The following is a 22,427-nucleotide window of genomic DNA, read 5'->3' on the forward strand; positions in this document are numbered from 1 at the left end:
TTTGGCCAGTGATAGTTGAGTCGTATGATTGGCCTCAGACCTGGCTGTGAAAGTGAAAGGGAAACAGAGCCCGGTGCCTTCCAGCCACTGGCACCCACCTGCGGGTAACTCCAACTGTCCGAGCCGGGGGGTTCTCCCCCCAACTCCCAGGAGGGCACAGAGGCCAGGTGGGGTCCCCCCCTGCTGGGCCACCATCTCCTGCTGAACTCCCCACACATCTGAGGGAGGGGGCAATGGGGGCTCCACTGGGCAGGGGCCAGGAGGGGACCTTGCTGTTGGGGTCTCTTTTCCTGAGTTATGCTGATGCTGTCTCAGCTATTCCCCAGCTTCAATGAGTCACAGGGGAGCTATTTCAAACCTGGGCCGTGGCAACACGTCAGCCTCCTCCCGGGAGGAAAAGGAGTCTCTCAGTAGACAGTAGAGCCAAGAACTGAAGTGTTGTTGTTGTTGTTAGGTGCCATCGAGTCGGTTCTGACTCATAGCAACCCTATGTACAGCAGAATGAGACACTGCCTGGTCCTTCACCATCCTCACAATCGTTATGCTTGAGCCCATTGTTGCAGCCACTGCGTCAGTCCATCTCGTAGAGGGTCTTCCTCATTTTCACTGACCCTCTTCTTTACCAAGCATGATGTACTGAAGTAGATTCGGCCTTTTTTATGTGACCTGTGCTGACATTTGGAAAAAAATTGCATATCACGTTGGAGGTGTCTCTTCGGGGGGGGAGGGGGAAGCATGATGAGATTTTTTTAACCAATTTTTTAAATTGCAGTAAATCATACTTTGTTGTTGTTAGTTGCTATCGAGTCGATTCTGACTCATGGCGACCCCATGGGTGCAGAGTAGAACTGCTTCGTAGGATTTTCAAGGCCGTGACTTTTCAGAAGCAGATCGCCAGCCCTATCATCTGAGGAGCGTCTGAGGAGCGTCTAAGTGGGTTCAAACCGCCAACCTTTCGGCTAGTAGCTGAGCACTTAACCATTTGCGCCACCCAGGGACTCCTTTTGGTAAAGTATATATAGCATAAAATTTTTCATTTTGACCATTTTAAAGTGTACAATTTAGTGACATTAATTACATTCACAATGTTGTACAAACATCACTACTATTTCCAAAAATGTCTTATCACCACAAACAGAAACTGTGTGTCCACTAAGCAATAACTCCCCACCCCACCCCCTGCCCCAGCCCCTAGGTAATGTCTACTTTCTGTCTCTTTGAATTTGCCTGTCTAGCTATTTCATGTAACTGGAATCATACAGTATTTGTCCTTTTGTGTCTGGCTTCTTTCACTCAGCATAATGTTTTCAAGGTTCACCCATGTGGTAGCATATATCAGAACTTCATTCCTTTTTAGGGCCAAAAAATACTTCATTATAAGGATAAAAAAAAAAAAAAAAGCCAAACTCAATACCATCAAGTCGATTCCAACTCACAGCAATCCTATAGGACAGAGTAGAGCTGCCCCATAGGGTTTCCAAGGGGCTAGTGGATTTGAATTGGCGACCTTTTGGTTTGCAGCCGTAGCTCTTAACCACTGCAACACCAGGGTTCCGATTGTATGGATAGACCACATTTTTTAATCCATTCATCTGTTAATGAACTCTTGGGTTGTTTCCACCTTTTGGCTACTGTGGATAATGCTGCAATGGACATTCGTGTACAAGTGTTCGAGTCCCTGTTTTCAATTCTTCATGGTTTCTACCTATGAGTAGAATTGCTGGGTCATGTGGTAATCCTGTAGTCAACTTTATGAGGAAACACCAAGCTGTTTTCCAATGGCTGTACCATTTGACATTCCCACCAGCAATGGATGAGGGCTCCAGTTTCTCCACATCCTTGCCAACACCCGTTATTTCCTGTTTTGTTTTGTTTTGTTTTGTTTTGTTTTGTTTTGTTAGTAATAGCCATCCTAATGGGAGTGAGGTGGTATCTCATTGCGGTCTTGATGCTGAGCGTCTTTTCATGTGTTTGTTGGCCATTTTTATATCTTCTTTGGAAGAATATCTGTTCAAGTCCTTTGCCCATTTTTTAATTGGGTTGACTTTTTGTTGTTAAGTTGTAGGAGTTCTTTAAATATTCTAAACATATCAGCCCTTGTCAGACACATGATTTGCAATATTTTCTTCCATTCTTTGGGTTGTTTTTTCATTCTCTGGAATAGTGTCCTTTGATGCACAAAAGTTTTTATTTTTAGTCCAACTTATTTATTTTTGCTTTTGTTTTTCATGCTTTTGTTGTTATGTCTAAGAAACCGTTTCCAAACCCAAGGTCATGAAGCATGGTGTGCTTTTAAACCGTGAAGGTTTATATTTTATGAAGGCTTCAGAATAATGCTTATACATGATGTGATGGGGCTGGAGGCAGTAGGGTACCAAGGCGGTGATGCTGCTGAGCAGGCACCAGCAACAAACTCCACTGGACTTTGGACACCTTCCCCATCCAGGCACAAACAGTTCCCCAGGATTCACAGTAGCCGGCGTTAGCAACCACACCTTCTGCCTTGTTCCCCTCATAGTGAGGTTTTGGAAAGAGATAGGCAAAATGCTGCAAATCACGCTTCTGCCATAATACGCCTGGCTTCTGGGTATCTGCTGTTAAAATGGTTAGCGAGTCAAATCCTCCGGAGAGAGGTTATGATCCCATGAAGCTCTAAACAGAATCCCAGAGTTGGCTTGAAAGTCAACAAACCACCTAGATACACCTGAACAAAATAGTAATAACCAAGAGCTTGTGTGGAGTACAGTGCCAAGAGCCTCTTACGTATGATCTTATTTAATTGAAAATTCACAAGGAGAGAAAGAAGAGCCTAGACTTGGACCTGGAAAACAAGTTCAGGTATACGGGGTGGGTGTGGGGAGAGGGCTGGGGGGCAGCAGGGGGCGTGGGATTCAACAAGTATGTGCGTAAAGCCATTGTTGGATTTTCTGTGTCTGCAGACCCTCTTTGACCTAGGAGTGTGCCATGACCTTCTAAAAGGTTATCCTAGAACACGGTCAGCAGATTTTCCTATAAAGGGCCAGAGAGTAAAATATTTTAGGATTAAAACGTTTTCAGATACCTTCTCCTTGCAACTACCCAGCTCTGCCGTTCTAGCGTGAAAGAAGCCACAGACCATACATAAGCAAATGAGCGTGGCTGTGTGCCGATAGAAGTCCCTGGGTGGTGCCAACAGTTCACACTCTTGGCCGCTAACTGAAAGGTTGGCAGTTTGAGTCCATGCAGATGTGTCTCAGAAGAAAGGCCTGGTGATCTACTTCTGAAAAATCAGCCACTGAAAACCCAGTGGAGGACAGTTCTACTCTGACACATGGGGTCGCCATGAGTCAGAGTGGACTCATCGGCAACTGGTTTTATTGGCTTGCCAATAAAACTTTATTTTTCCCTCTGGAATTTAAGTTTCATATAATCTTCATGTGCCAGGAAATACTCTATTTTTGTTTTTTCTTCCAAGCATTTAGACATGTAAACATCATTCTGAGGTCTTGGGCCATACAAACAAAGGTGATGGCTAGATCTGGCTACAGGCTGTGGTCATTTGCCAGTCCCTGTCCCAGAGCCTCGCTCTACTCACTGCCGACCAGACAACATGAGAAGCAGCTCTTGGCTCTGGGTGTCATTTTCGGAAGGCTATCAGCAAACTGGATGTCTTTAAAAGTGGGTGACGGGGTGATGATGTTCCAGAAAGAGGCAATGCCAAATGATGGTTAATGAGGTACCAGCGCTCCAGGGTTAGCATCTGAGCATCGGATTCCAGCTCCACTGTTTACCGGCTACCTGGCCCTGAGCAGACTGCACACCCCCACCCTCAGCCTCAGCACCCACAAGATAGGCACCGTCCCAAGACCTTCCATTCAGTTTCCTAAGGATTTGGCACATGGGAAGGGTATTGCACAGTGTGGGCCCAAATTATGCTTATTAGTTTACTTCAGAAACCTTGTGTGTTGTTGTTGGAATGGGCACAAATATGGACCTCTTCCAGTCAGTTGGCCAGGTAGCTGTCTTCAAAATTTCTTGGCATAGATGAGTGAGTGTTTCTAGCACTGCATCCATTTGTTGAAACATCTCCATTGGTATTCTGTCAATTCCTGGGGCCTCGTGTTTTGCCAATGCCTTTTTTTTTTTCAGTGCAGCTTGGACCTCTTCCTCCAGTACGATCCATTCTTGATCATATGCTACGTCCTGAAATGGTTGAACATCAACCAATTTCTTTTTGGTCCAGTGATTCTGTATATTCTTTCTGTCTTCTTCTGATGCTTCCTGCATTGTTCAACATTTTGCCCATAGAATCCTGAAGGCTTGAATTTTTTTCCTCAGTTCTTTCAGCTTGAGAAATGCTGAGCGTGTTCTTCTGTTTTGCTTTTCTAACGCCAGATCTTTACACATTTCATCATAATACTTTACTTTGTCTCTTCAAGCTGCCCTTTGAAATCTTCTGCTCCGCTCGCTTACTTCATCATTCCTTCCAGTCACTTTAGCTACTCCATGTCCCTTTACTTGCAGACAATCTTCACATAGCATCTGTCTTTCCCTGTGTGTGTGTCTGGATCTAATCTGCTCCTTTACAACTCAGAAGTGATTAGATTTAGAACCCATCCTACTCAGATAATTAACATAACAAAGAAAACCCTATTTCCAAATAGAATTATATCCACACATACAGAGATTAGGATTCCAACACATATTTTAGGGGAATACAATTCAGTCCATTACAGGGGGTCATAGGCGCGGCTGGGCCAGTCAGCAGCCACAGTGCCATGTTCACTGGTGAAACTTTGGAGGCATGGTCCAAACCTTCGGGGCAGAGGGGGAGCTGCTCATTGGCTCAGTGAAGTATGTCTAACTTTGCTGTCCAGCATTTAACAGTCACCTGCCTTCCCCATCCCAAGTAATTTTTTTTAAATAACCCCAAAACTGTGGCCTTTATTGATCTTTTTTGTTTATAAAGTTGTGTGTGGCAGTAGTCATTGTAGATTGTAAAATGTTTGTGAGAAAATCTGTAAAGATAAAAATTTAAATCACAACCCAGAGATAAGTATATATTTCTGTTGTTCTTTTTTTTTTTTTTTTTGGTTCCTTATACATTTGAGATCATACTTCAGGCACAATGTTATATTTTCCATTTAACTTTTTTAAATTGTGCTTTAGGTGAATGTTTATAGTGTAAATTAGTTTCTCGTTCAAAAATTTGTACACAAATTGTTTTGTGACATTGGTTGTAATTCCCAAATTGTGTCAGCACTATCCCATTTCCCTTTCCACCCCAGGTTCCCCATGTCCATTCATCCAGTTTTCCTGTCCCTTCCTGTCTTCTCGTCTTTGCTTTTAAGCAGGTGTTGGCTATGTGATCTTGTGTACTTGATTGGACTGAGAGGGACGCTCCTCACATGTGTGATTGTTTGTTTTATAGGCTTGTGGCACAGTGATTAAGAGCTTAGCTGGTAACCAAAAGGCCAGCAGTTTGAATCCACCAGCTGCGCCTTGGAAACCCTATCGGGCAGTTCTACTCTGTCCTATATGTTACTGTCAGTCGGAATTGCCTCAATGACAACAGGTTTTAATCGTTGGCTGAAAGGTAAACTTCAGGAGTGGCTTCAGTTCTGAGTTAGGAGGGTTTCCAGGGGCAAAGTAACTTTTAAAAAGATTTGGTGGAAACTTGAAGAAATACGGTTCACTTCTAAGGGTTTGGGTTTAGCCCAAGGAAGTCTGGGCTTGAGCTCTGGTTCTGTGTGCAGATGGCGAAGTCTATTGTTGTTGTTAGTTGCTGTCCAGTCACCTCTGACTCATGCCAACCCCATGTCTAACAGAACAAAACGTGGCCCGGTCCTGTGCCATCTCTATGATCATTGGTATGCTCAAGTCCACTGCTGTAGCTGTTGTGTCAATCCGTCTCATGGAAGGTTTTCTTCTTTTTCACTGACCCTCTACTTTACCAAACAGGATGTCCTTTTCTCGAGATGAGTCTTCCCTGAAGATGTTAGAGATGTTTATTTGAAATGGCTTGTTTTTATCTGCATCATGTGAAATTCATTGGCAGCAACCGTGGTTTATGATGGTGATGAATAAAGTCTCCATTCACAGGTCAGGTATCATGGACATCAACTCCACACAGAGGTGGGGGAAGGACAAGAGGAGAGCCCAGGTCTTCTGGGATCAGAAGGCAAGGCCAAGAGGCTTGCCACCGCCACCGCTTGAATGGGTTGCCTGTCCTGAGCCAGACGTTGGGGGCGGGGGGGGGGGCTCCAGGACAGGGTAGGTAGTTGCAGGTGGACGAAAGAGCCCTGATTTGGAGTCAGAAGCTCCCAGGTTTAGTCTTAGTTTCACCGCTGACTTGCTGAGTGACCTTGGAAAGTATCTCATCTCTCTGGGCCTTGATTTTCTCATCTGTAAAAGGGGACTGTCTTAGTTACCTAGTGCTACCATAACAGAAATACACAAGTGGGTGGCTTTAAAGAGCAGAAATTTATTGTCTCACAATTCAGGGTCTCAGCTGTGTCGATTCCTTCTGTGGGCCTCCCTCCTAGTTCCAGTGTCTGTCGGAGATCTTTGGCGTTCCTTGGCCTGTAGATAATTCTCACATGTCATTTGTCTTCCCCCACATGTGTCTCTGTGAATGCTCTGCTCTTTTTATAACTCTAAGGTGATTAAATGTAGAGCCCACCCTGCTTGGGTATGGTCTAATTAACAAAGCTGTTTCCAAACGGGATCACATCCACAGGTATAGGGGTTAGGATTCCAAAAGATATTTTCGGGGGACACAATTTAACCTGCCCCCATGGAGTCTCTGTGAGGCTAGAGGCGGTGAGGGCTGGAGGGCAGGCCGAGATGGGGCTCGTCTGTGGAGTCCTCCTGACCTCCTCCAGTCCCCCTTGTTCATCTCTCGATATCTCTGCTTTCTTCAGTAGTTATGAAATATTTACTGAGCACCCAAATTTCTTCCTCCTCTATCCTCTTGCTCCTCCCCTGTATGTATCTTAATATGCCAGGAACCCATGGTGGTACACATTGACAGTACACACCTGAAGAAGGGGTCCCGCCTCACTCCCAGGAAACACCTGTAAGGGGGATGGGCCAAGCTGGGGCTGGAGTCAGCACCTCAGATAGCCCGGGTGGCTGCGGGCAGGAGTTAGAATGTTCCGTCATGTCCTCCCTTTGTCTTGTGCCCGAGAGATTTCAGGCACTCCCCGGGTGAGTCGCCAAGGAGCCTGGAGCAACTCCGTATCATGCCAGGTCCTGACGGGTAGCGGGGAGGAGGCACTCCCCAAGTAAGGCAGAGCAGGGGGAGGCTGTGAGGGAGTGGAAAGCCCATCCTCAAGGTGGGGACCACCCCCTACTTATCTTCCCAGGGCCACCCACCCCCTGGAGTCTGGCTGACTCACACCTGCAAATTCTGTGCCCTGGCGCATTAGAACTGGGGGTGGGAGATGGACACAGCAACCCTGCCGGGGGGCTCTCCACTAAGTGGGGGTCCTTGTGGCAGTCACACTTCAGAGCACACTAGAAGACAGCTGGCCCTGGGTTTGAGTCCTAGTTTAGTACCTCAGCCTCAGTATCACCATCTGTGATGTGAAGGGAGTGGTAGGGCCCCTGCCAGGGCTGTGGTAAAGAGCAGAAGAGATAGAAATGGGAACTCCAGCAGGGCTAGCTGCTTGGTGTAGACCCATCCCTGCCTCCTTCCCTGAGAAGGGGCCTCCTGGACTGTCGGGGCAGGGGTGTCTGCCTTCCATACTGAGGGTGCCTCCGTGGTGCCTCCCCTGTGCCTGACCGCACCCCGCCTCCTCCCCCTGACTCTTCCCCATTCAGCAGCTGGGGCCTCAGGAAGTTGGGAGGTCTGGGTCCTCCTCAGGGCTGGGTCCTGGTGGTTGGGCATGCCTGGTGCAGCAGCCGCACCCCAGCGCCCCACGTGGCCACTGCTCCCCACACCCCTGTCTGTCTTCTGCTGTGTGGTGGTGGCGTGTGGGGCCCTGGGACTTGCTGCTGCCAACCTCCTGATCCACTCCTAGTGGCGTGCTCTGCAGCAGGCACTCGACCTCACCCACCCACCGCGACCTCACCCAACATGGCCTTGTCTCTGACTGTCCTGACTCAGGAGCAGGTACAGAGTGCTCCAGGGAATCCTGTTTCTCAGGGTGGGTTTGTGCCTGAGCTGGGCTGGGTTCTCCCCTACTGTCCAGAGTTAATTGGGTTGTGGAGCAGGGCCTGGTGTGCCAGCTTGACCCTTGAGCTCTGTGCCCTTGCTGATCCCCATTGATTGGCCACAGGCTGGTGGGAGCGGCCCCTGCAGACCCCTCCTAGACCTGGGTGAGCCCCACATAGCTGCAGGTGTCCTCACTGTGAGGGGCCACAACAGCCACAGTGTCCCTGAGACTGCTCGGTAGGTGATGGACACAGCAGGCTGGGCTCGCAGCGAGGGGTCTCACCACAACACAGTTCTGCCAGTCAGAGCTGCTGGCTGCGCTCTTCATCCCTAGGTGGTGACGGGAGCCAGGAGATCAGAGCACCCTGCGGTTCTGGCCTGGGCTGCTTCCCCAGGGCACGAGCTCCAAAAGGGACACCTGGCCCACCTTCTCCCAGGAAACCCTGGCCTGGAGTTTTTGCATTTCCCAGAAGCGGGAAATGGGAACTCCATCAGCAGGGCTAGCTGCTTGGTGCAAACCTGTCCCCGCCTCCCTCCCTGAGAGGGGGCCTCCTGGACTGTCAGGGCAGGGGGTGTCCACCTCCCAAAGTGAGAGAAGAAAGTGGTTTCGTATGCAGAAGGAGTAAGGGTTCACCCTGTTTGTGATGGGCCTGTGTGCGTTCTTCTCTCCTGTAGGTCTGAGTGCAGGGAGCCTGTGCTAGGGGAGGCCCTCCCCACCCTGTACTCTGTCCTGGAAGGGCAGCCTGCAGCCCCGTGTGCGGTTGTCAGCCCCATGTGCCATTGTCACGCGAGAGGGAAGGCAGGGCAGGCAGGATGATGAGTGGGCTTCCTCCCTTCTGAGAAAAAACAGGGGCTTCCTGTTCCGCATGTCTCCTCCCTCCCCACCAGCTCTTTTCTCCTCCCAAACAGGATATAGGATGGGGTGTAGTCATGGTGGCAGGTGGGGGTGGCTGCTGTATAGGGCTGGGGAGAGCGCTGTGAGCTTCCTGGGGAGGGGACAGCATCTGTTCCAAGCCCTCGGAGCCTTCACCCCTGTGCAGGCCTGGAATGCAGCAGGGCTTTGACATGTGTGTTGTGTGAGTGACTGGAGGTGAGGCGCATGACCCACGCCCAAGGAATGGCTGTGGGCTCCAGAGCAGATGTGGGTATGTGAGTTTCCTGGGGGCTGCTCTAGCAAAGAACCACAGGCTGGGAGGCTTAAAATAACAGAAATTTGTTCTCTCACAGTTCAGAAGCCCAGAAGTCTAAAATCAAGATGTCCACAGGGTTGGTCCCTTCTACAGGCTCTAGGGGAGGATCCTCCCTTGCTTCCTCCAGCGTCTGGTAGTTGCTGACAGTCCTTAGCATTTTTTGACTCATAGACACATCACTCATTCCCTGCCTCCTTCGTCACATGGCCTTGTCCTCTGCGTCTGGGTCTTCTTTCTCTTCTAAGGACACTAGCCATGTTGGACTGGGGCCCTCCTTACTCCAGTATTGGGACCCTGGTGGCGCAGTAGTTAAAGAAGTTGGCTGCTAACCAAAATGTCAGCACTTTGAATCCACCAGCTGCTCCTTGGAAACCCTATGGGGCAGTTCTACTCTGTCCTATAGGGTTGCTATGAGTCGAAATTGACTCGATGGCACCAGGTTTGGTTTCTTTTTACTCCTGTATGATCTCATCTAATTAATTACATCTTTAAAGACCCTTTTTTTAAACAGGGTCACATCCACAGGTACAGAGGTTAGAACTTCAACTTAGCTTTAAGGGGAGTGGAGACACAATTCAACCCACACCAGTGAAGCATCTGTTTCCTTTACAGCACGGGTGGGGTGCACACCGGCTCCTGTTAGAGGACTCTGACTCTTGTGCTAACTTGGTAAAGCGCTGTCATCCCCTCCAGCCCGAGGCCAGAGAGCAGCTCTGCCCACCCCTCCCCCCACCTTGCCACCATGGTCACCGGCATCCAGGCCTTTCCTCCAACCGGACCCAGTGCAACCCAGGCCCTCAGGCTCTGCCATGGAGGGTGCTCTGAGTTCTCAGGAAAGTGCTGGAAGGGCAAGGGGTGAGGCAGCCAGGAGCCAGCTGTGACTCAAGAACCATTGCACGTGGTGAGGATGGCTTTTCACACTGGATGGGTATCAAAGAAGCCAAATCCTTTTGCGTAGGTGTGAGAGCTAAGCCCCCCTGCCCCCTCCATGGTCCGAGCCTCCATTTCCTCTCAGGAGGGAGGTAGCTGCTCCCAGACTGGGAGACTTTAACCTCTGACCCCAACCAGCACCCAGGTCACCTCTGCGCACAGCCCTGCCTTAGCAGCTTTGGGCTTCAACCAGAAAAGGCACTGCCTGCAGGTGCAGGTGAAATGGTGTGCAGCTGGGTGGGCATGTGCTTTCTAAGGGGAAAAATATTTAAGCATTGTTTTGAAAAGCTGACATTTTGGGGCTGCAGGTTTTTGTTTGTGTTTTGTTTCTTAATTGTGGCATTAATCAGATGTGAACACGAGCTCTGCGTCCAGCAGTCTAGACTTTGGGCTCTGTGCTCGGTTAGTTTGTGGTTTTTAATAAGAGGGCAGTCATTTGAATGTTGCTTTGAAAAGACGGAAATTTTTAATCTATGATCTTTTAAAAAAAATTTTAATGAGGCATTGATTAGATGTGTTATTAAACCCCCTTTCCAATCGTCTTGACCAGGGGCTGTGTGGTTTGGTCTGGATGCTCCTGCTGCTGCCTGGAACACGTGATGCCCATGCTCATTAGCATCAGGTTGGGAGCCAGTGGAAGGCAGGGTCCCCCTGGTTCAGGGCTGAGGAGCGTGGAGGAGAGACCACGGTTTCTCTGTGGCATAGAGCAGGGAGGTCTTGGCCATGCCTTCCAGCCTTTAGTAACATCTGCACCTTTCTTTGCCGGCTGCCCCCACTGGACTGGGTCTGGGCAAGGTCTGAAGGCTACTGTTTGGGAATCAGGTTCTCCTGACCTCCAGACCCCTCTTCAGGCCCTCTGGGACATCCTGGAGCAGCTGAGCCTTTCTGCCTGGTTCCCCATGGTGACGCCACAGGCAGAACTGATACCTCAAGTACACAGATTCCACGACAGCTGTGGTCAGCAGCACTCACTCCTCCCAGTGAGAAGAGACCTGCACTAATGCACCCCCAGATCTTGCTCTTAGGAGAGGGGCAGGCCACTGTGTGGGGCGCCTGCCTTCTCTGTGCGAGAGGAAGGGTGTGTTATGCAAGCACCTTCCGTATCTGTGTGGTTTTGAGCAGTTACACCTCTTCCTGTCTCCTTTTAAGGCTCACAGTCACCACCATGGTGCCTCTAGGCTTCAAGCCGCAGAAGAGATGGTGGTTTTATGCCATAGGAGTCCCTGGGTGGTACAGACGATTAATGTGCTCAGCTGCCAACTAAAAGGTTGGAGATTTGAATCTACCCAGAGGTGCCTCAGAAAAAAAGGCCTGGTGATCTAATTCTGAAAAATCAGCCATTGAAAACGCTTTGGAACACAGTTCTGCTCTGACACACATGGGGTTGTCTTGAGTCTGAGTTGACTCAATGGCAACTTGTTGGTTTTTGCTGTGTAATAGTCAAGGTAGATACTTCAGGGCTTTGGGAGGGAGAATTCCCAGGGTTTGAGAAGTTCATTACCCTGGGAGCTTCAGTCCTAGCCCTGAGCCCTTCAGGAAGTTTACCTGTGCATCACGTCCAAAGAGCATGAGCTTCTTTTCTCTTCCTTCCTTTAATAAATGTTCATTGAGCATCTACTCTGTCCCAGGTGTTACTCTGGGCATTGGGATAAGTAAGTAAACAAAAGAAACAAAACTCCCTGCCCTGCTATGGCTGACAATCCAGTGGTCCAGGGGATGTGGGGGTGGAGGTTAATGTGGGGCATAGTCCATCATCTGTTTTACAGTAGCCAGCCTCCAAGGTGGCCTCCAGTGATCCCTGTCTCCTGGTATTCAAGCCCTCGTGATATCAGGGCTGGTCTTTGTGACCACGGAATAAAGCAGAATGGATGGCATGCAACTTGTGAGACTAAGTCATGAAATACATTACAACTTCTTTCTTGATCACACGCTAGAGGGAAGCCAGCTGCCATGTTGTGAGAGGCCCAGGTGAGGTGGCACTGAGGCCTCCAGCCAACAGCCATGTGAATAAGATAGCAGAGAAAGCTCCTCACTGTGACTCAGGACTCTTTACGCGGTTTACTGTTGATTCTGGTGCTTTCCTCCTTGTATGTATAAATGTGCTTGTCCTTGGTTAAAATCGTGTAATGGGTTCACTTTTCCAGAAGGCTATCAACCCCAAGTTTCATGCCAATCCTTAGGCTTGTCCCAGGTATCTCGCAATCCCAGGCTTATCCTCGGGGCCCCGGGGCCCCCAGAGTTGCAAAAAGGGACCCCCATAGGGCCTTCAATCAGTCCATGAAAGAATCCAAAACAGCATGAGCTTCTTTTGTCTTCATTCCTTCAGTAAATGTTCGTTGAGCATCTACTATGTCCCAAATGTTTCTCTGGGCATTGGGATAAGTCGGTGAGTAAAAGACAAAACCCCCTGCCCTGGCCTTCCGGAGGTTGTGGTTTTGATGACACTCTAAGACCTTCAGTAATTAGTCTTTACTTTTTTTTGTTTGTTTGTTTTTCCCCTTTAACCTCGGCTTCTTGCCTTCTCACCTCCTCTGCACTCAGAGCCCAAACTGGCAACACATTTGGCCTTTCTGGAAAAACCAGCATTAAGAAAACACCCACAGTAAAAGATCACTGAAAAAAAACATGCAGTGGAACTGACTCCAACTCATGGCAACCTCATGTGTGTTAGAGTAGAACTGTGCTCCATAGGGTTTTCAGTGGCTGATTTTTTGGAAGTAGGTCACCAGGCCTTTCTTCTAAGTTGCCTCTGGGTGGACTTAAACCTGCAACCTTTAGGTTAGCAGACAACCACGTTAACCATCTGCACCACCCAGGGACTCTAAAACGTCATGGGGAGGGGGCTGGATATTGACCCAGCGTGAGACCCCGCCTTGTAGTTACTGGTGAATTACAGTAGAGGAAATGCACTGTGCCAGTGGCGGACACAGTGGCATTGGATGCACAAGAAAGACACAACCTTGCCAAAAAGGCCTAGCAAAAATCTAATCACGAGGCAGCCATCAGACAAATCCAAACTGAACCCTTCAAAGAAATCAGTGTCATGAAAAGCAAAAACAAGACAAATATGGTAGGGACCCTTCTAGACTAAAAGAGACCAGACGGAAATAACCAGTGTCATCTGTGGACCTTGATTGGCCCCAGATTTTTTATTTTTTTATTTTTTAAGCTATAAATGGTATTTTGGGATGGTTGGAGAGATTGGTATATAGGCTTATGTCAGATGCTATTGAATGAATTATCTTAGGTACAATCGTAGTACGGTGGCTATGTAAGACAGGGTCCTTATTCTTAGAAGATGCATGCTAAAGTATTTAGGGGTGAAGTCAGGATTGGAACTTACTTTCAAATGGTTGAGAAAAAAGTGAAAAGCATGTAACTGTGTGTGAAGAGAGAGGGGAAAAAAAGAGCACAGGTGATTGGTGATTACAATGAAGAGTATATTGGTGTTTATTACTAATCTGATTTTTTATAATTTTTCTGAGGTTTGAAAATTTTCCAGATAGTATGTTGGGGAGAAAAAAAGGAAATGCTCCTAGTTGGAGCCTCCCAGCTTTCCTAGGTCACCTGTCATCATTGCTGTGTAGAGGATAAGAGAATTTTCCCGTATCTTTCCTCTTGGGCTCAAAACATTGTCCCATTTGTTTTCACTTTGTCCCCGTAAAAAGTACAGGCAGGCCTTGTAAACGCCCAATGCTTCAGGTTCTTCTAATATAAATCGGGGTTGTTTGCTCAAGGTCTCACACAAGCCAAGTTCAAGTGCAGGAGCGGCACTCAGAGTGCGGACTCCCAGCCTCAATGCCAAGCTTGGCTCCATATCAACTGCCCCGCCTCCGTCCCATCCCGCCTGCGGCTAGGGTGTTGTCAAACAGTTTCCAAAGCTTGTTGTCCTGAGTGCGGGGCTGTCAAACGGTTTCCAAAGCTTGTTGTCCTGAGTGCGGGGCTGTCGGCGTCCCAGGGCGACCCCTCCTGCCTTCCCTTCCAGGTGCGGAGGGACCAGCAGCGCCAGTCCCGGACGCGCAGCACTTCAGCTAGGATACGGCTCTTCAGCTAGGATATGGCTCCTTCGCGACTGGTCGCTAAGCGGATGCAGTCGTTTCTGATTGGACGGCGGCCTCTCCAGCTGAGGATGGCGATTCTGGGCAGGTCGGCGCTGTGGGTGCGCGTCCTGAATGCAAAGTAGGGGGCTTGTGGATATTTCCTCCAGTCCCACTCCCAGCCGTGTGAGGAGGCAGAGGTGGAGGGCTGGGCTGCCAGCGCCTTGAGGAGGAAGGGGATGGAAAAGCTCTTGGTGGCCCGTGGGACCTCGCAAAATGGACATCAGAGTGTGGCCGTGGCCCAAGCTGAGCTGTGGCTGTGGACAGAGGAGCTGGCTGCTGCTCAGAGGGAGGCTGACCTCAGGTCAGCACTATGTGGAGCCCAGACTAGGGGTGGGGACAGGTGGCCACCCCAGAGACACCTCCAAAAGCGCAGCCAGTGGCCACGGTTGTCCCTGCACCTAGCTGCCCTGTGCATCCCCACTGGAGAGAGTGGCATTGCACCTCTAGAGAAAGCAAACCTTGTTCCAGATGCAGGTGGCCCGTCCCAGGCTCTCCCCTCACCCCACTGTGTGTTCCACTTCCAGTCAAAGCAGACTGCCCAGCCCTGACTGCTGCTCTGTGCTTTCTTCCCCTGGGCTTTTAGCAGGCTGAGTGTGCATATCCATTCATTCTGCATTCATTCATTCAACAACTATTTATTGGGTGTCTTCGTTGTAGCAGGCTGTGAATACAGCAGAGAGAACCCCCTGCTCCCACGGAGTTGGCATCGTGGTGGGAGAGACAGACCCCAGACAGGACAAGCAGCTGGGAGATACTATATGTCAGAAGGTGAAAAGTGCTAAGGAGAAACATAATTCAGGGAAAGGGCTAGGGGAGTGTGGGGGGAGATGTGGTTTGCTTTGTTAGCTAAGGTGTCCAGGGAAGACCTTGGTGAGCAGGTGACCTTTGTGTAAAGAGGCAAAGGTTAAGAGGAGCCTTCAGATGATCTCTGGGGCCTGAGAGCTTCAGGTGGAAGCAAGAGCAAATGCAAAAGGCCTGGGATGGGAGCATCTCTGTGGGTTCATGGGACCCCAAGGAGCCAGTGTGGCAGGCCGGAGTGAGTGAAGGGGCTAAGGGGAGGTGAGGCTGGAGAGGGCATGAGGCCAACTGGGTAGGGCCTAGAGGCTGTTGTTGAGATTTTGGCATTTACTCTGGATAGAATGGGAAGCCACTGAGGTTTTGTTTGTTTTTTAATTGTTTTAAATATATGTATAACACAACATTTGCCAGTTCAACGTTTTTCATGTGTCCAATTCAGTGACACCAGTTACCTCCATCATGTTGTGCAATCATCACCAGTATCCGTTGCCAATTTTCCATCACCATAAATAGGAACTCACTGCTTCATAAACAATGATTCTCCCTTTTCCCTTCCCTACCACCCCTGATAACCACGATTAAACTTTGATCTCTATATATTTGCGTATTCTAGGTATTTCATATTAAGTGGGATCATACAGTATTTGTCCTTTTGTGATTGACTTACTTCACACAGCGTGATATTTTCAAGGTTCATTCATGTTGCAGTATATATCAGGACTTCATTTCTCTTTGTGGCTGAGTAATATTCTGTTGTACGTATTTATTTTGTGTATCCATTCATCTGTTGTTTCCACCTTTTGGCTATTATGAATGATACTGCAGTGAACATTAGTGTACATGCGTCTGTTTGCATGGCTGCTTTCATGTCTCTCAGATATATACCTAGATGTGGAATTGCTGGTCATATGGTAGCATTGGAAGGTTTTGAGCAAAATCATAACATGATCTGATTTATGTTCTAGAAGGATCACTCTGGCTCCTGTGTTGAAAGGATACTATCAGGGGGCAAAGGTAGAAGCGGGGAGACCTGTTAGGAAGCTGTTGTGATCACAAACCAGACAGATGAGGGTGGCTTGGACCAAGGAAGAGGAAGTTGATGCAGTGAGAAAGATTAGGATTCTGGATGTTTCCAAAGATGAAATCCAATGATAATCCAATAATGGATTGGATGTGGCACGTGAGAGGAAAAGGGGATTCAAGGTGAATCCCGGGAATTTGGACTGAGTAACCGGAAGAATGGATTGTTCTTTACTCAGATGGGGACGGCTGTGGGGAGAACAGGGGTGGGGTGGGGGCAATCAGGAGTTCAGGGATAAACTTATCTGGAGTTCAGGGGAGAGTCAGAGCTGGAGATATAAACACAGGGGTCCACAATGTGACGATGGAGTTCAGAGCCAGAAGACTGGCGGAAACCTGAGGAACTTTGTGTGGATGGAAAAGCAAAGAGGCTCAAGGCTTGCCTGAGCAGCTCCCAAATTTGGAGGTCAGAGAGATGAGCAGGAAGCCACCAAGGAGACTGAGCAGAAGCAATCAGGGAGGTAGAAGGAGAGCCAGGCACTCATGGGGTCCGTGGGCCGAAGAAGACCATGTACAGGTCACTGTCGAGCAGATACGATGGGTGCTGTTGGATTAGCAGCAGGAGGGTCTCTGTGACCTTGTCGAGGATAGTTTTCATGGAGTGTGAGGGCAAAAGACTGATGGGAGTGAGTTTAAGAGCAAGAAGCGGGAGAGGAATTGCAGAGAGCAAGTTGGGGCCATTTTTTGCAGTAATTTTCCTGTGCAAGGGAGGAGAAAAGTAGGACAATAGAAGAGAAGAAAGCAAATCAAGAACCTGGGTGCATGTGTTTTTAAGATGGGAGAAAAAATAACTTGTACACAGATGGCAATGCGCCATCAAGAATGAAGAATTGGAGAGCAGGAGGGCAGTGTTGCCATGGCGATGCCCTTGATCTGGTGAGAGGGAAGGGTGTGGCGCTCAGGTGGGGCTGGCCCAGGACAGGGGCATGGCCAGTCCATCTGGGTAGCCCAGGAGGGAAAGCGGAATAGTTTGAGGGCTGGTGCTGGTGGGTATGTGGATGTTGGCAGGGGGCGCGGGGAATGACTAGGGAAGCTGGCTTCTGATTGCTTCTATTTTTTCAGTGAAATAGGAAGCAAGACCATGAGCAGGGAGTGAGAACAGGGGATGAGGTGATTAGAAATTTAAGGAGAGGGGTGCTGGGAAATTGTCTTCTTGGAGAGTGGGAGAGAGAATAGCCTAGAGCAGGGTTGGCCCACTTGTTGTGTAAAGGGCCAGATAGCAAGTGTTTTAGGCTTTACAGGCCAGACAGATGGTGTCTGCTGCAATGCAGCTGTAGACAGTATATAAACAAATCGGCCCATGTGGAGCTGTTCCAATAAAACTTTATTTACAAGAGGAGGCTGTAGGCTAGATGTGACCTGAGGGCGATAGTTTGCAGACTCTTGGTCTAGGGCCTAGTGCCTAGGCCAGTGGTTCTCTAAGTGTGGTCCCTGGACCGGCAGTATCAGCGTTACCTGGAGAGTTGTTAGAAATGCAGATTCTTGGGCCCCACCCCAGATCTGCTGAATTAGGAACTTTGGAGTTGGGGCCCACAGTCTGTGTTTTAACAGCCCCTCCAGGTGATTGTTGTTGTTGTTAGCTGCTGTTGAGTTGGCCCGACTCATGACAACCTCATGCACAGTGGAATGAAACATTGCCAAGTCCTGCATCATCCCCATGATCGGTTATGGATTGGACTGGTTATGAATCGGACTGTTGTGATTCATAGGGTTTTCACTGGCTGATTATCAGAAGTAGATCACTAGGCTTTTTGTCGTAATCCAACTTAGTCTGGAAGCTCCGCTGAAACCCGTTCAGCATCATAACAACATGCAAGCCTCCACTGACAGTCGGGTGGTGGCTACACGTGAAGTGCATTGGCTGGGAGTCGAACACTGGTCTCCTACGTGGAAGGCTAGAATTCTACCACTGAACCAGCACTGCCTCCCTCTCCAAGTCATTGTTGTTAGGTGCTGTCAAGTTGATCCTGACTCATGGTGACCCCATGTGACAGAGTAGAACTGCCCCATAGGGTTTTCTTGGCTGTAATCTTTACAGAAGCAGATCATGCGATTTTTCTCCCATGGAGCCACTGGCTGGGTTCAAACCTCTGGCCTTTTGATTAGTAGCTGAGCACTCAACTGTTTGCACCACCAGGGCTCCTTCTGCAAGTGATTAAAACCAAAACCAAACCCATTGCCACTGAATCGATTCCAGCTCATAGCAGCCCTATAGGACAGAGTAGAACTGCTCCATAGGGTTTCCAAGGAGAAACTGGTAGATTCAAACTGCTGACCTTTTGGTTAGCAACCTGAGCTCTTAACCACTGTGCCACCAGGACTCCTCTCCAAGTGATTAGGACCTGCTAAAGTTGTAGAACCAGGAGATTAGGCAAATAAGGTATAGTTCCTGGCTATAAGTTAGGGCCACGTGAAGTAGTAATCGTTTTCTCATTAGATTCCCTACTGGTCCGGGTGGCTACTGCAGAAAGTTTCAGGGAGTGCTGTGAGTCCTGAAGTGTTTACAGGGTCTGCTGATGGTCTTCCAAGTGGAGATGGCTCAAAAGTAATGAGATTCAAGGAGGGAACATCCTGTGGCCTCTCTAAGAAGCTCTGGTTCGAGGACAGAAGCAGGCAGATTCCTGAGTCTCTCTGGCATAGAGTTTGAGCCAGATGAGGCTCTGAGCCAAGTGGTCTGGTGAGGCTGGGGTGGACTGTCCCCAAGCAGAGCTGGCACGTGCCAGCATCCCTGAGCTTTTCTATTCAAACTTTTTTGTTAGCCACCATCCTTTCAGCTCCAATTCATGGCAACCCCATATACAACAGAACAAAATGTTGCCTAGTCCTGTGCCATCTTCACAATTGTTGGTATGCTCAAGTCCATTGTTGCAGCCTCTGTGTATTTTGAGTGACTTCCAGCCTAGGGGGCTTATCTTCCAGCACTATGTTGAACAATACTTTGTTGTGATCCCCAGGATTTTCTTTTGCTAATTTTCAGAAGTAGCTCCCCAGGCCTTACTTCTGAGTCCATCTTAGCCTGGGAGCTCCTCTGAAACCTGTCCACCATGAGTGACTGGTGTTTGAAATACCAGTGACATAGCTTCCAGCATCATAGTAACATGCAAGCCACCGCAGTGTGACAAACTGACAGACAAGCAGTCAAAGGTTCAGTTAGTGCACAGATCTCCCTGGGGCCATCTTTTTGTATATTTTGGCCAATAGAAAAGTGCTTCTAGACTTTCAGAAAAGCAGCTGGGAGAGGAGGAAGACCCCCACAAAGCCATGGGTTGGACTATGGAGAGATAGAGGGAAGTCCTTCCCAGTCATTTAACCTGGCTGTCAGGCTCCTCGCTGAGCCCAGCCCTCAGAGGCTCTGAGTTGGAGCCATGTCCATGGGCAGAGTTGGGGCCATGCCCCCATGGGTCTGTCTGTCTATCTGTCTGTCTGTCTGATGAGAGATGAACAGAGCACCCAGTGAAACCCACCACCCTTGGGGACCTTTGTCATCACACAGCAATCTGGCCAGATTGGACTGGTCTTCTTACCCACCCCACCCCCTTCTTTGATTTTCCTCCAGAACTTTTCCTCCGTGAAGAAGACAGAGGGTCAGGTCGAGTGAGGCCGGCTCCATGTATCCAGAATCAACCACAGGCTCCCCCGCTCGGCTCTCCCTGCGGCAGACCGGCTCCCCCGGGATGATCTACAGGTGACACCCCCATCCCCTAGACCGCTTCCAGGGTCAGTCGTCCCACCTCTGAGGAGGGGTCCCCAAGGCTACTCTCCTGCCCTTGGCCAAGAGGGAAGACCGAGTGACAAGAGCGGGGGCTTCTACCTTCCACTGGGCTGGGAGGTATGCAAGGGTGAGCGTTGTCCCCAGGGAAAGAAATGGATGCTTTTCAAGGCCAAAGTAGGGAAGGACAAAACATTTTCTGGCTGCAATGGAGCCAGGATGAGACTCCTGCCTTGACCCTAACTCTTTTGAAATATTTCATTTGACAGTAACAGAGCCCCTGAAGACAGCGGAGAGGCCCTTCCCTGTTTCCCTTGTCTCCCCTCTCACATATTGTGGCTCCCGTGGCTCCTTGTAGCCCACCCTCCAGCACCCTGGAAGAGGCTGAAAGCCTTGGCAGTCCTTTGGGAAACCGTGTCTGCCCATTTTGAACACCCGGTGCGGTTAGGGACATCCAGGTGCTCTCTGACCTTCTCTTTGTGGAGGCCACTTCCAAGTCCAGCCCTTGGTATTTCTGTCTGTGAAGTAGTCAATGTTGAGCACCAGGGCCCAGCACACAGGAGGCATTCGGTAAGAGCCGCTGGCTCCGTGCACAGGACTGAACCAGATGCTGCGGTCCCGATCACCAAGATGGGGGCACAGGCAGGACCCCAGCGGTGGATCAGCCCTTGGGTGGTCACACCTTTCTAGATTGTTGTTAGGGACTGAGCCAGGCCAATTGTCTGCAGTAGCCTCTGGGAAAGGGGTGTCTCCCTCCTCATCAAAGTCCTGAAAAGAACCTGGATGCTTCTGGGATCACCTGTAGACTAGCCAGCGTGGCAGCCAGCATGTCTTGGTCTGAGGGCTTTCGACCGTTGTTCTAAAGCATGTTTTATATTAAAACCCAAGCACACTGTCACCTAGAGGTTTGCCTTTTTCCCTCATTGCCCCCTCTGGGTGGTGAACCTTGGAATAAGGCCAGGCCAGGCAGGACCCCTTGGTGTCCAGAGCAGACCTGACTCTTGGGCTCTGCCTCCATCTGCCGCTGGGTGGTGCTGCTGCAGAACGTTTGGTACCAGGTACCTTCCTTGCAGAGGGCAGGCCGAGGAGAGGGATGGTGGGGCCCGCTGGGTGTTGGTGATGCTTTCTGAACTGGCACATCCCTATGGTTAATGCGAATTGTGGACCATCTCTGTTCTCTCCCTCCCTCCTTTTTTTCTCTTCTCTCCATTGCTATCGGAAGTACTCGGTATGGGAGTCCCAAAAGACAGCTCCAGTTTTACAGGTAATGAGTCCCTCATTTTCCCTAAAACCTGACAAGCTGAAGGCCAGGGAGTGGGTGGGAGGACCACGGAGGTCCCAGGTAGGGTGTGCTGGAGTCATCTCTGAAGTAGGACCCCCCCCCCCATCCATAAGCTCTAATGACCTCTTGGCACGACTCACCCGGCATTATGGAAGCGTCTAGATGAAAAACGTAAAGTCGCCTTAACTGTGTGTGCTAATCTACTTAGAAGTTTGCTCTGATTTGAACAAATGGTCTTCTGATGGCTGCTTAGCTCTCCACCAAGTCTACCATCAAAACATGAATCATCAGGCAGTGGGGGAGATTCTTTCCTGTGGCCACAGGTCTGTGCTTCTCAGATCATCAGAGTATAGACTAAGTGGCCATCCCATCGATTCTTCCTTTCTCCTGTGGATTCGAGCTGATTTGTAGCCTACAGAGTCTTCACATTAATCAAAGACCAACACCTTCCTGGGGGTGTACAGTGCTCATGTGGCTTGATTCAGGGCCGGGGTAGACTTGGTGCCTTTCTCGTGCATTTCTCTATTGGCAAACTAGCAAAACGAGTGCTTGCCTAGTGGAGGGCCATGCGCAGAGGGACGTCAAGAGGCCAGGCTTGCATCCCAGCTTACACACCCATCTGCTGGGTCCTCTTGGACAAGCCCATTCCCCCCTCTGGGCAGCCCCCTCCTCATCTGTAAAATAGAAGGATTAAACCCCGGAACCTCCTTCCTTCTCGGAAGATCTCTAACACTAGGAAGTTACTTTAATTGACATTTTCCTCCCACCAGAAAAATGTCAGTACTGGCAGCTCGAGGGGTCAGTTAGCTCTGCCAGCCTTTGGACCATCTGGGGAACAGGTGCAGCCTTGGCGGCGGGTCCTAAGAGTGAGCATGCATCTTGGCATCCAGGTCTGGAGGTCTGTCTGTCTGCAAGCAGCTCTCCAGCATTGTTAATCCCCACCAGTGGCCGAGCTGTGGGGCATTGGTGTGTGGTGCCACGAAGGAAGCTCAGGCAGGGAATGCTGGTGGCGGTACCAGCTTCTGACCTGGCTTTGTCCTTCCCACGGCCTTGGCGCTGCTGAGTGTGACCATGACCTGGGAGCTCAGGCTAAAGTGTGTCACTGCTTCAGTGCCTTCTGCGAGGTCTCATTCATTACAGATAGCCTTTGTATCTTTGATTGTCCTGAAATATTTGCAATATGAGATTTTTCCTGAAATAG

General features: G+C 49.5%; 1 protein-coding gene across 7 annotated transcripts in view; it reads left to right on the top strand.

The window, feature by feature from the left end:
- KCNAB2 (potassium voltage-gated channel subfamily A regulatory beta subunit 2) overlaps nt 1-22,427 on the top strand; it is a 111,231-nt gene that overhangs the window by 23,705 nt on the left and 65,099 nt on the right. For 2 of the 7 annotated variants that reach the window (XM_049877735.1, XM_049877741.1), the window contains exons 2-3: nt 19,792-19,920; nt 21,167-21,208. In XM_049877735.1, coding sequence (XP_049733692.1) covers nt 19,844-19,920; nt 21,167-21,208 — 119 coding nt within the window. In that variant the 5' untranslated portion in view covers nt 19,792-19,843. Of the gene's footprint in view, nt 1-7,846; nt 8,130-14,242; nt 14,404-19,791; nt 19,921-21,166; nt 21,209-22,427 lie in introns of those variants that run through there. The other 5 variants (XM_049877737.1, XM_049877739.1, XM_049877738.1 and 2 more) reach the window with 5 other exon arrangements.

This window comes from Elephas maximus, chromosome 3 (genome assembly GCF_024166365.1).
Source record: "Elephas maximus indicus isolate mEleMax1 chromosome 3, mEleMax1 primary haplotype, whole genome shotgun sequence".
Lineage (NCBI taxonomy): Eukaryota > Metazoa > Chordata > Mammalia > Proboscidea > Elephantidae > Elephas > Elephas maximus.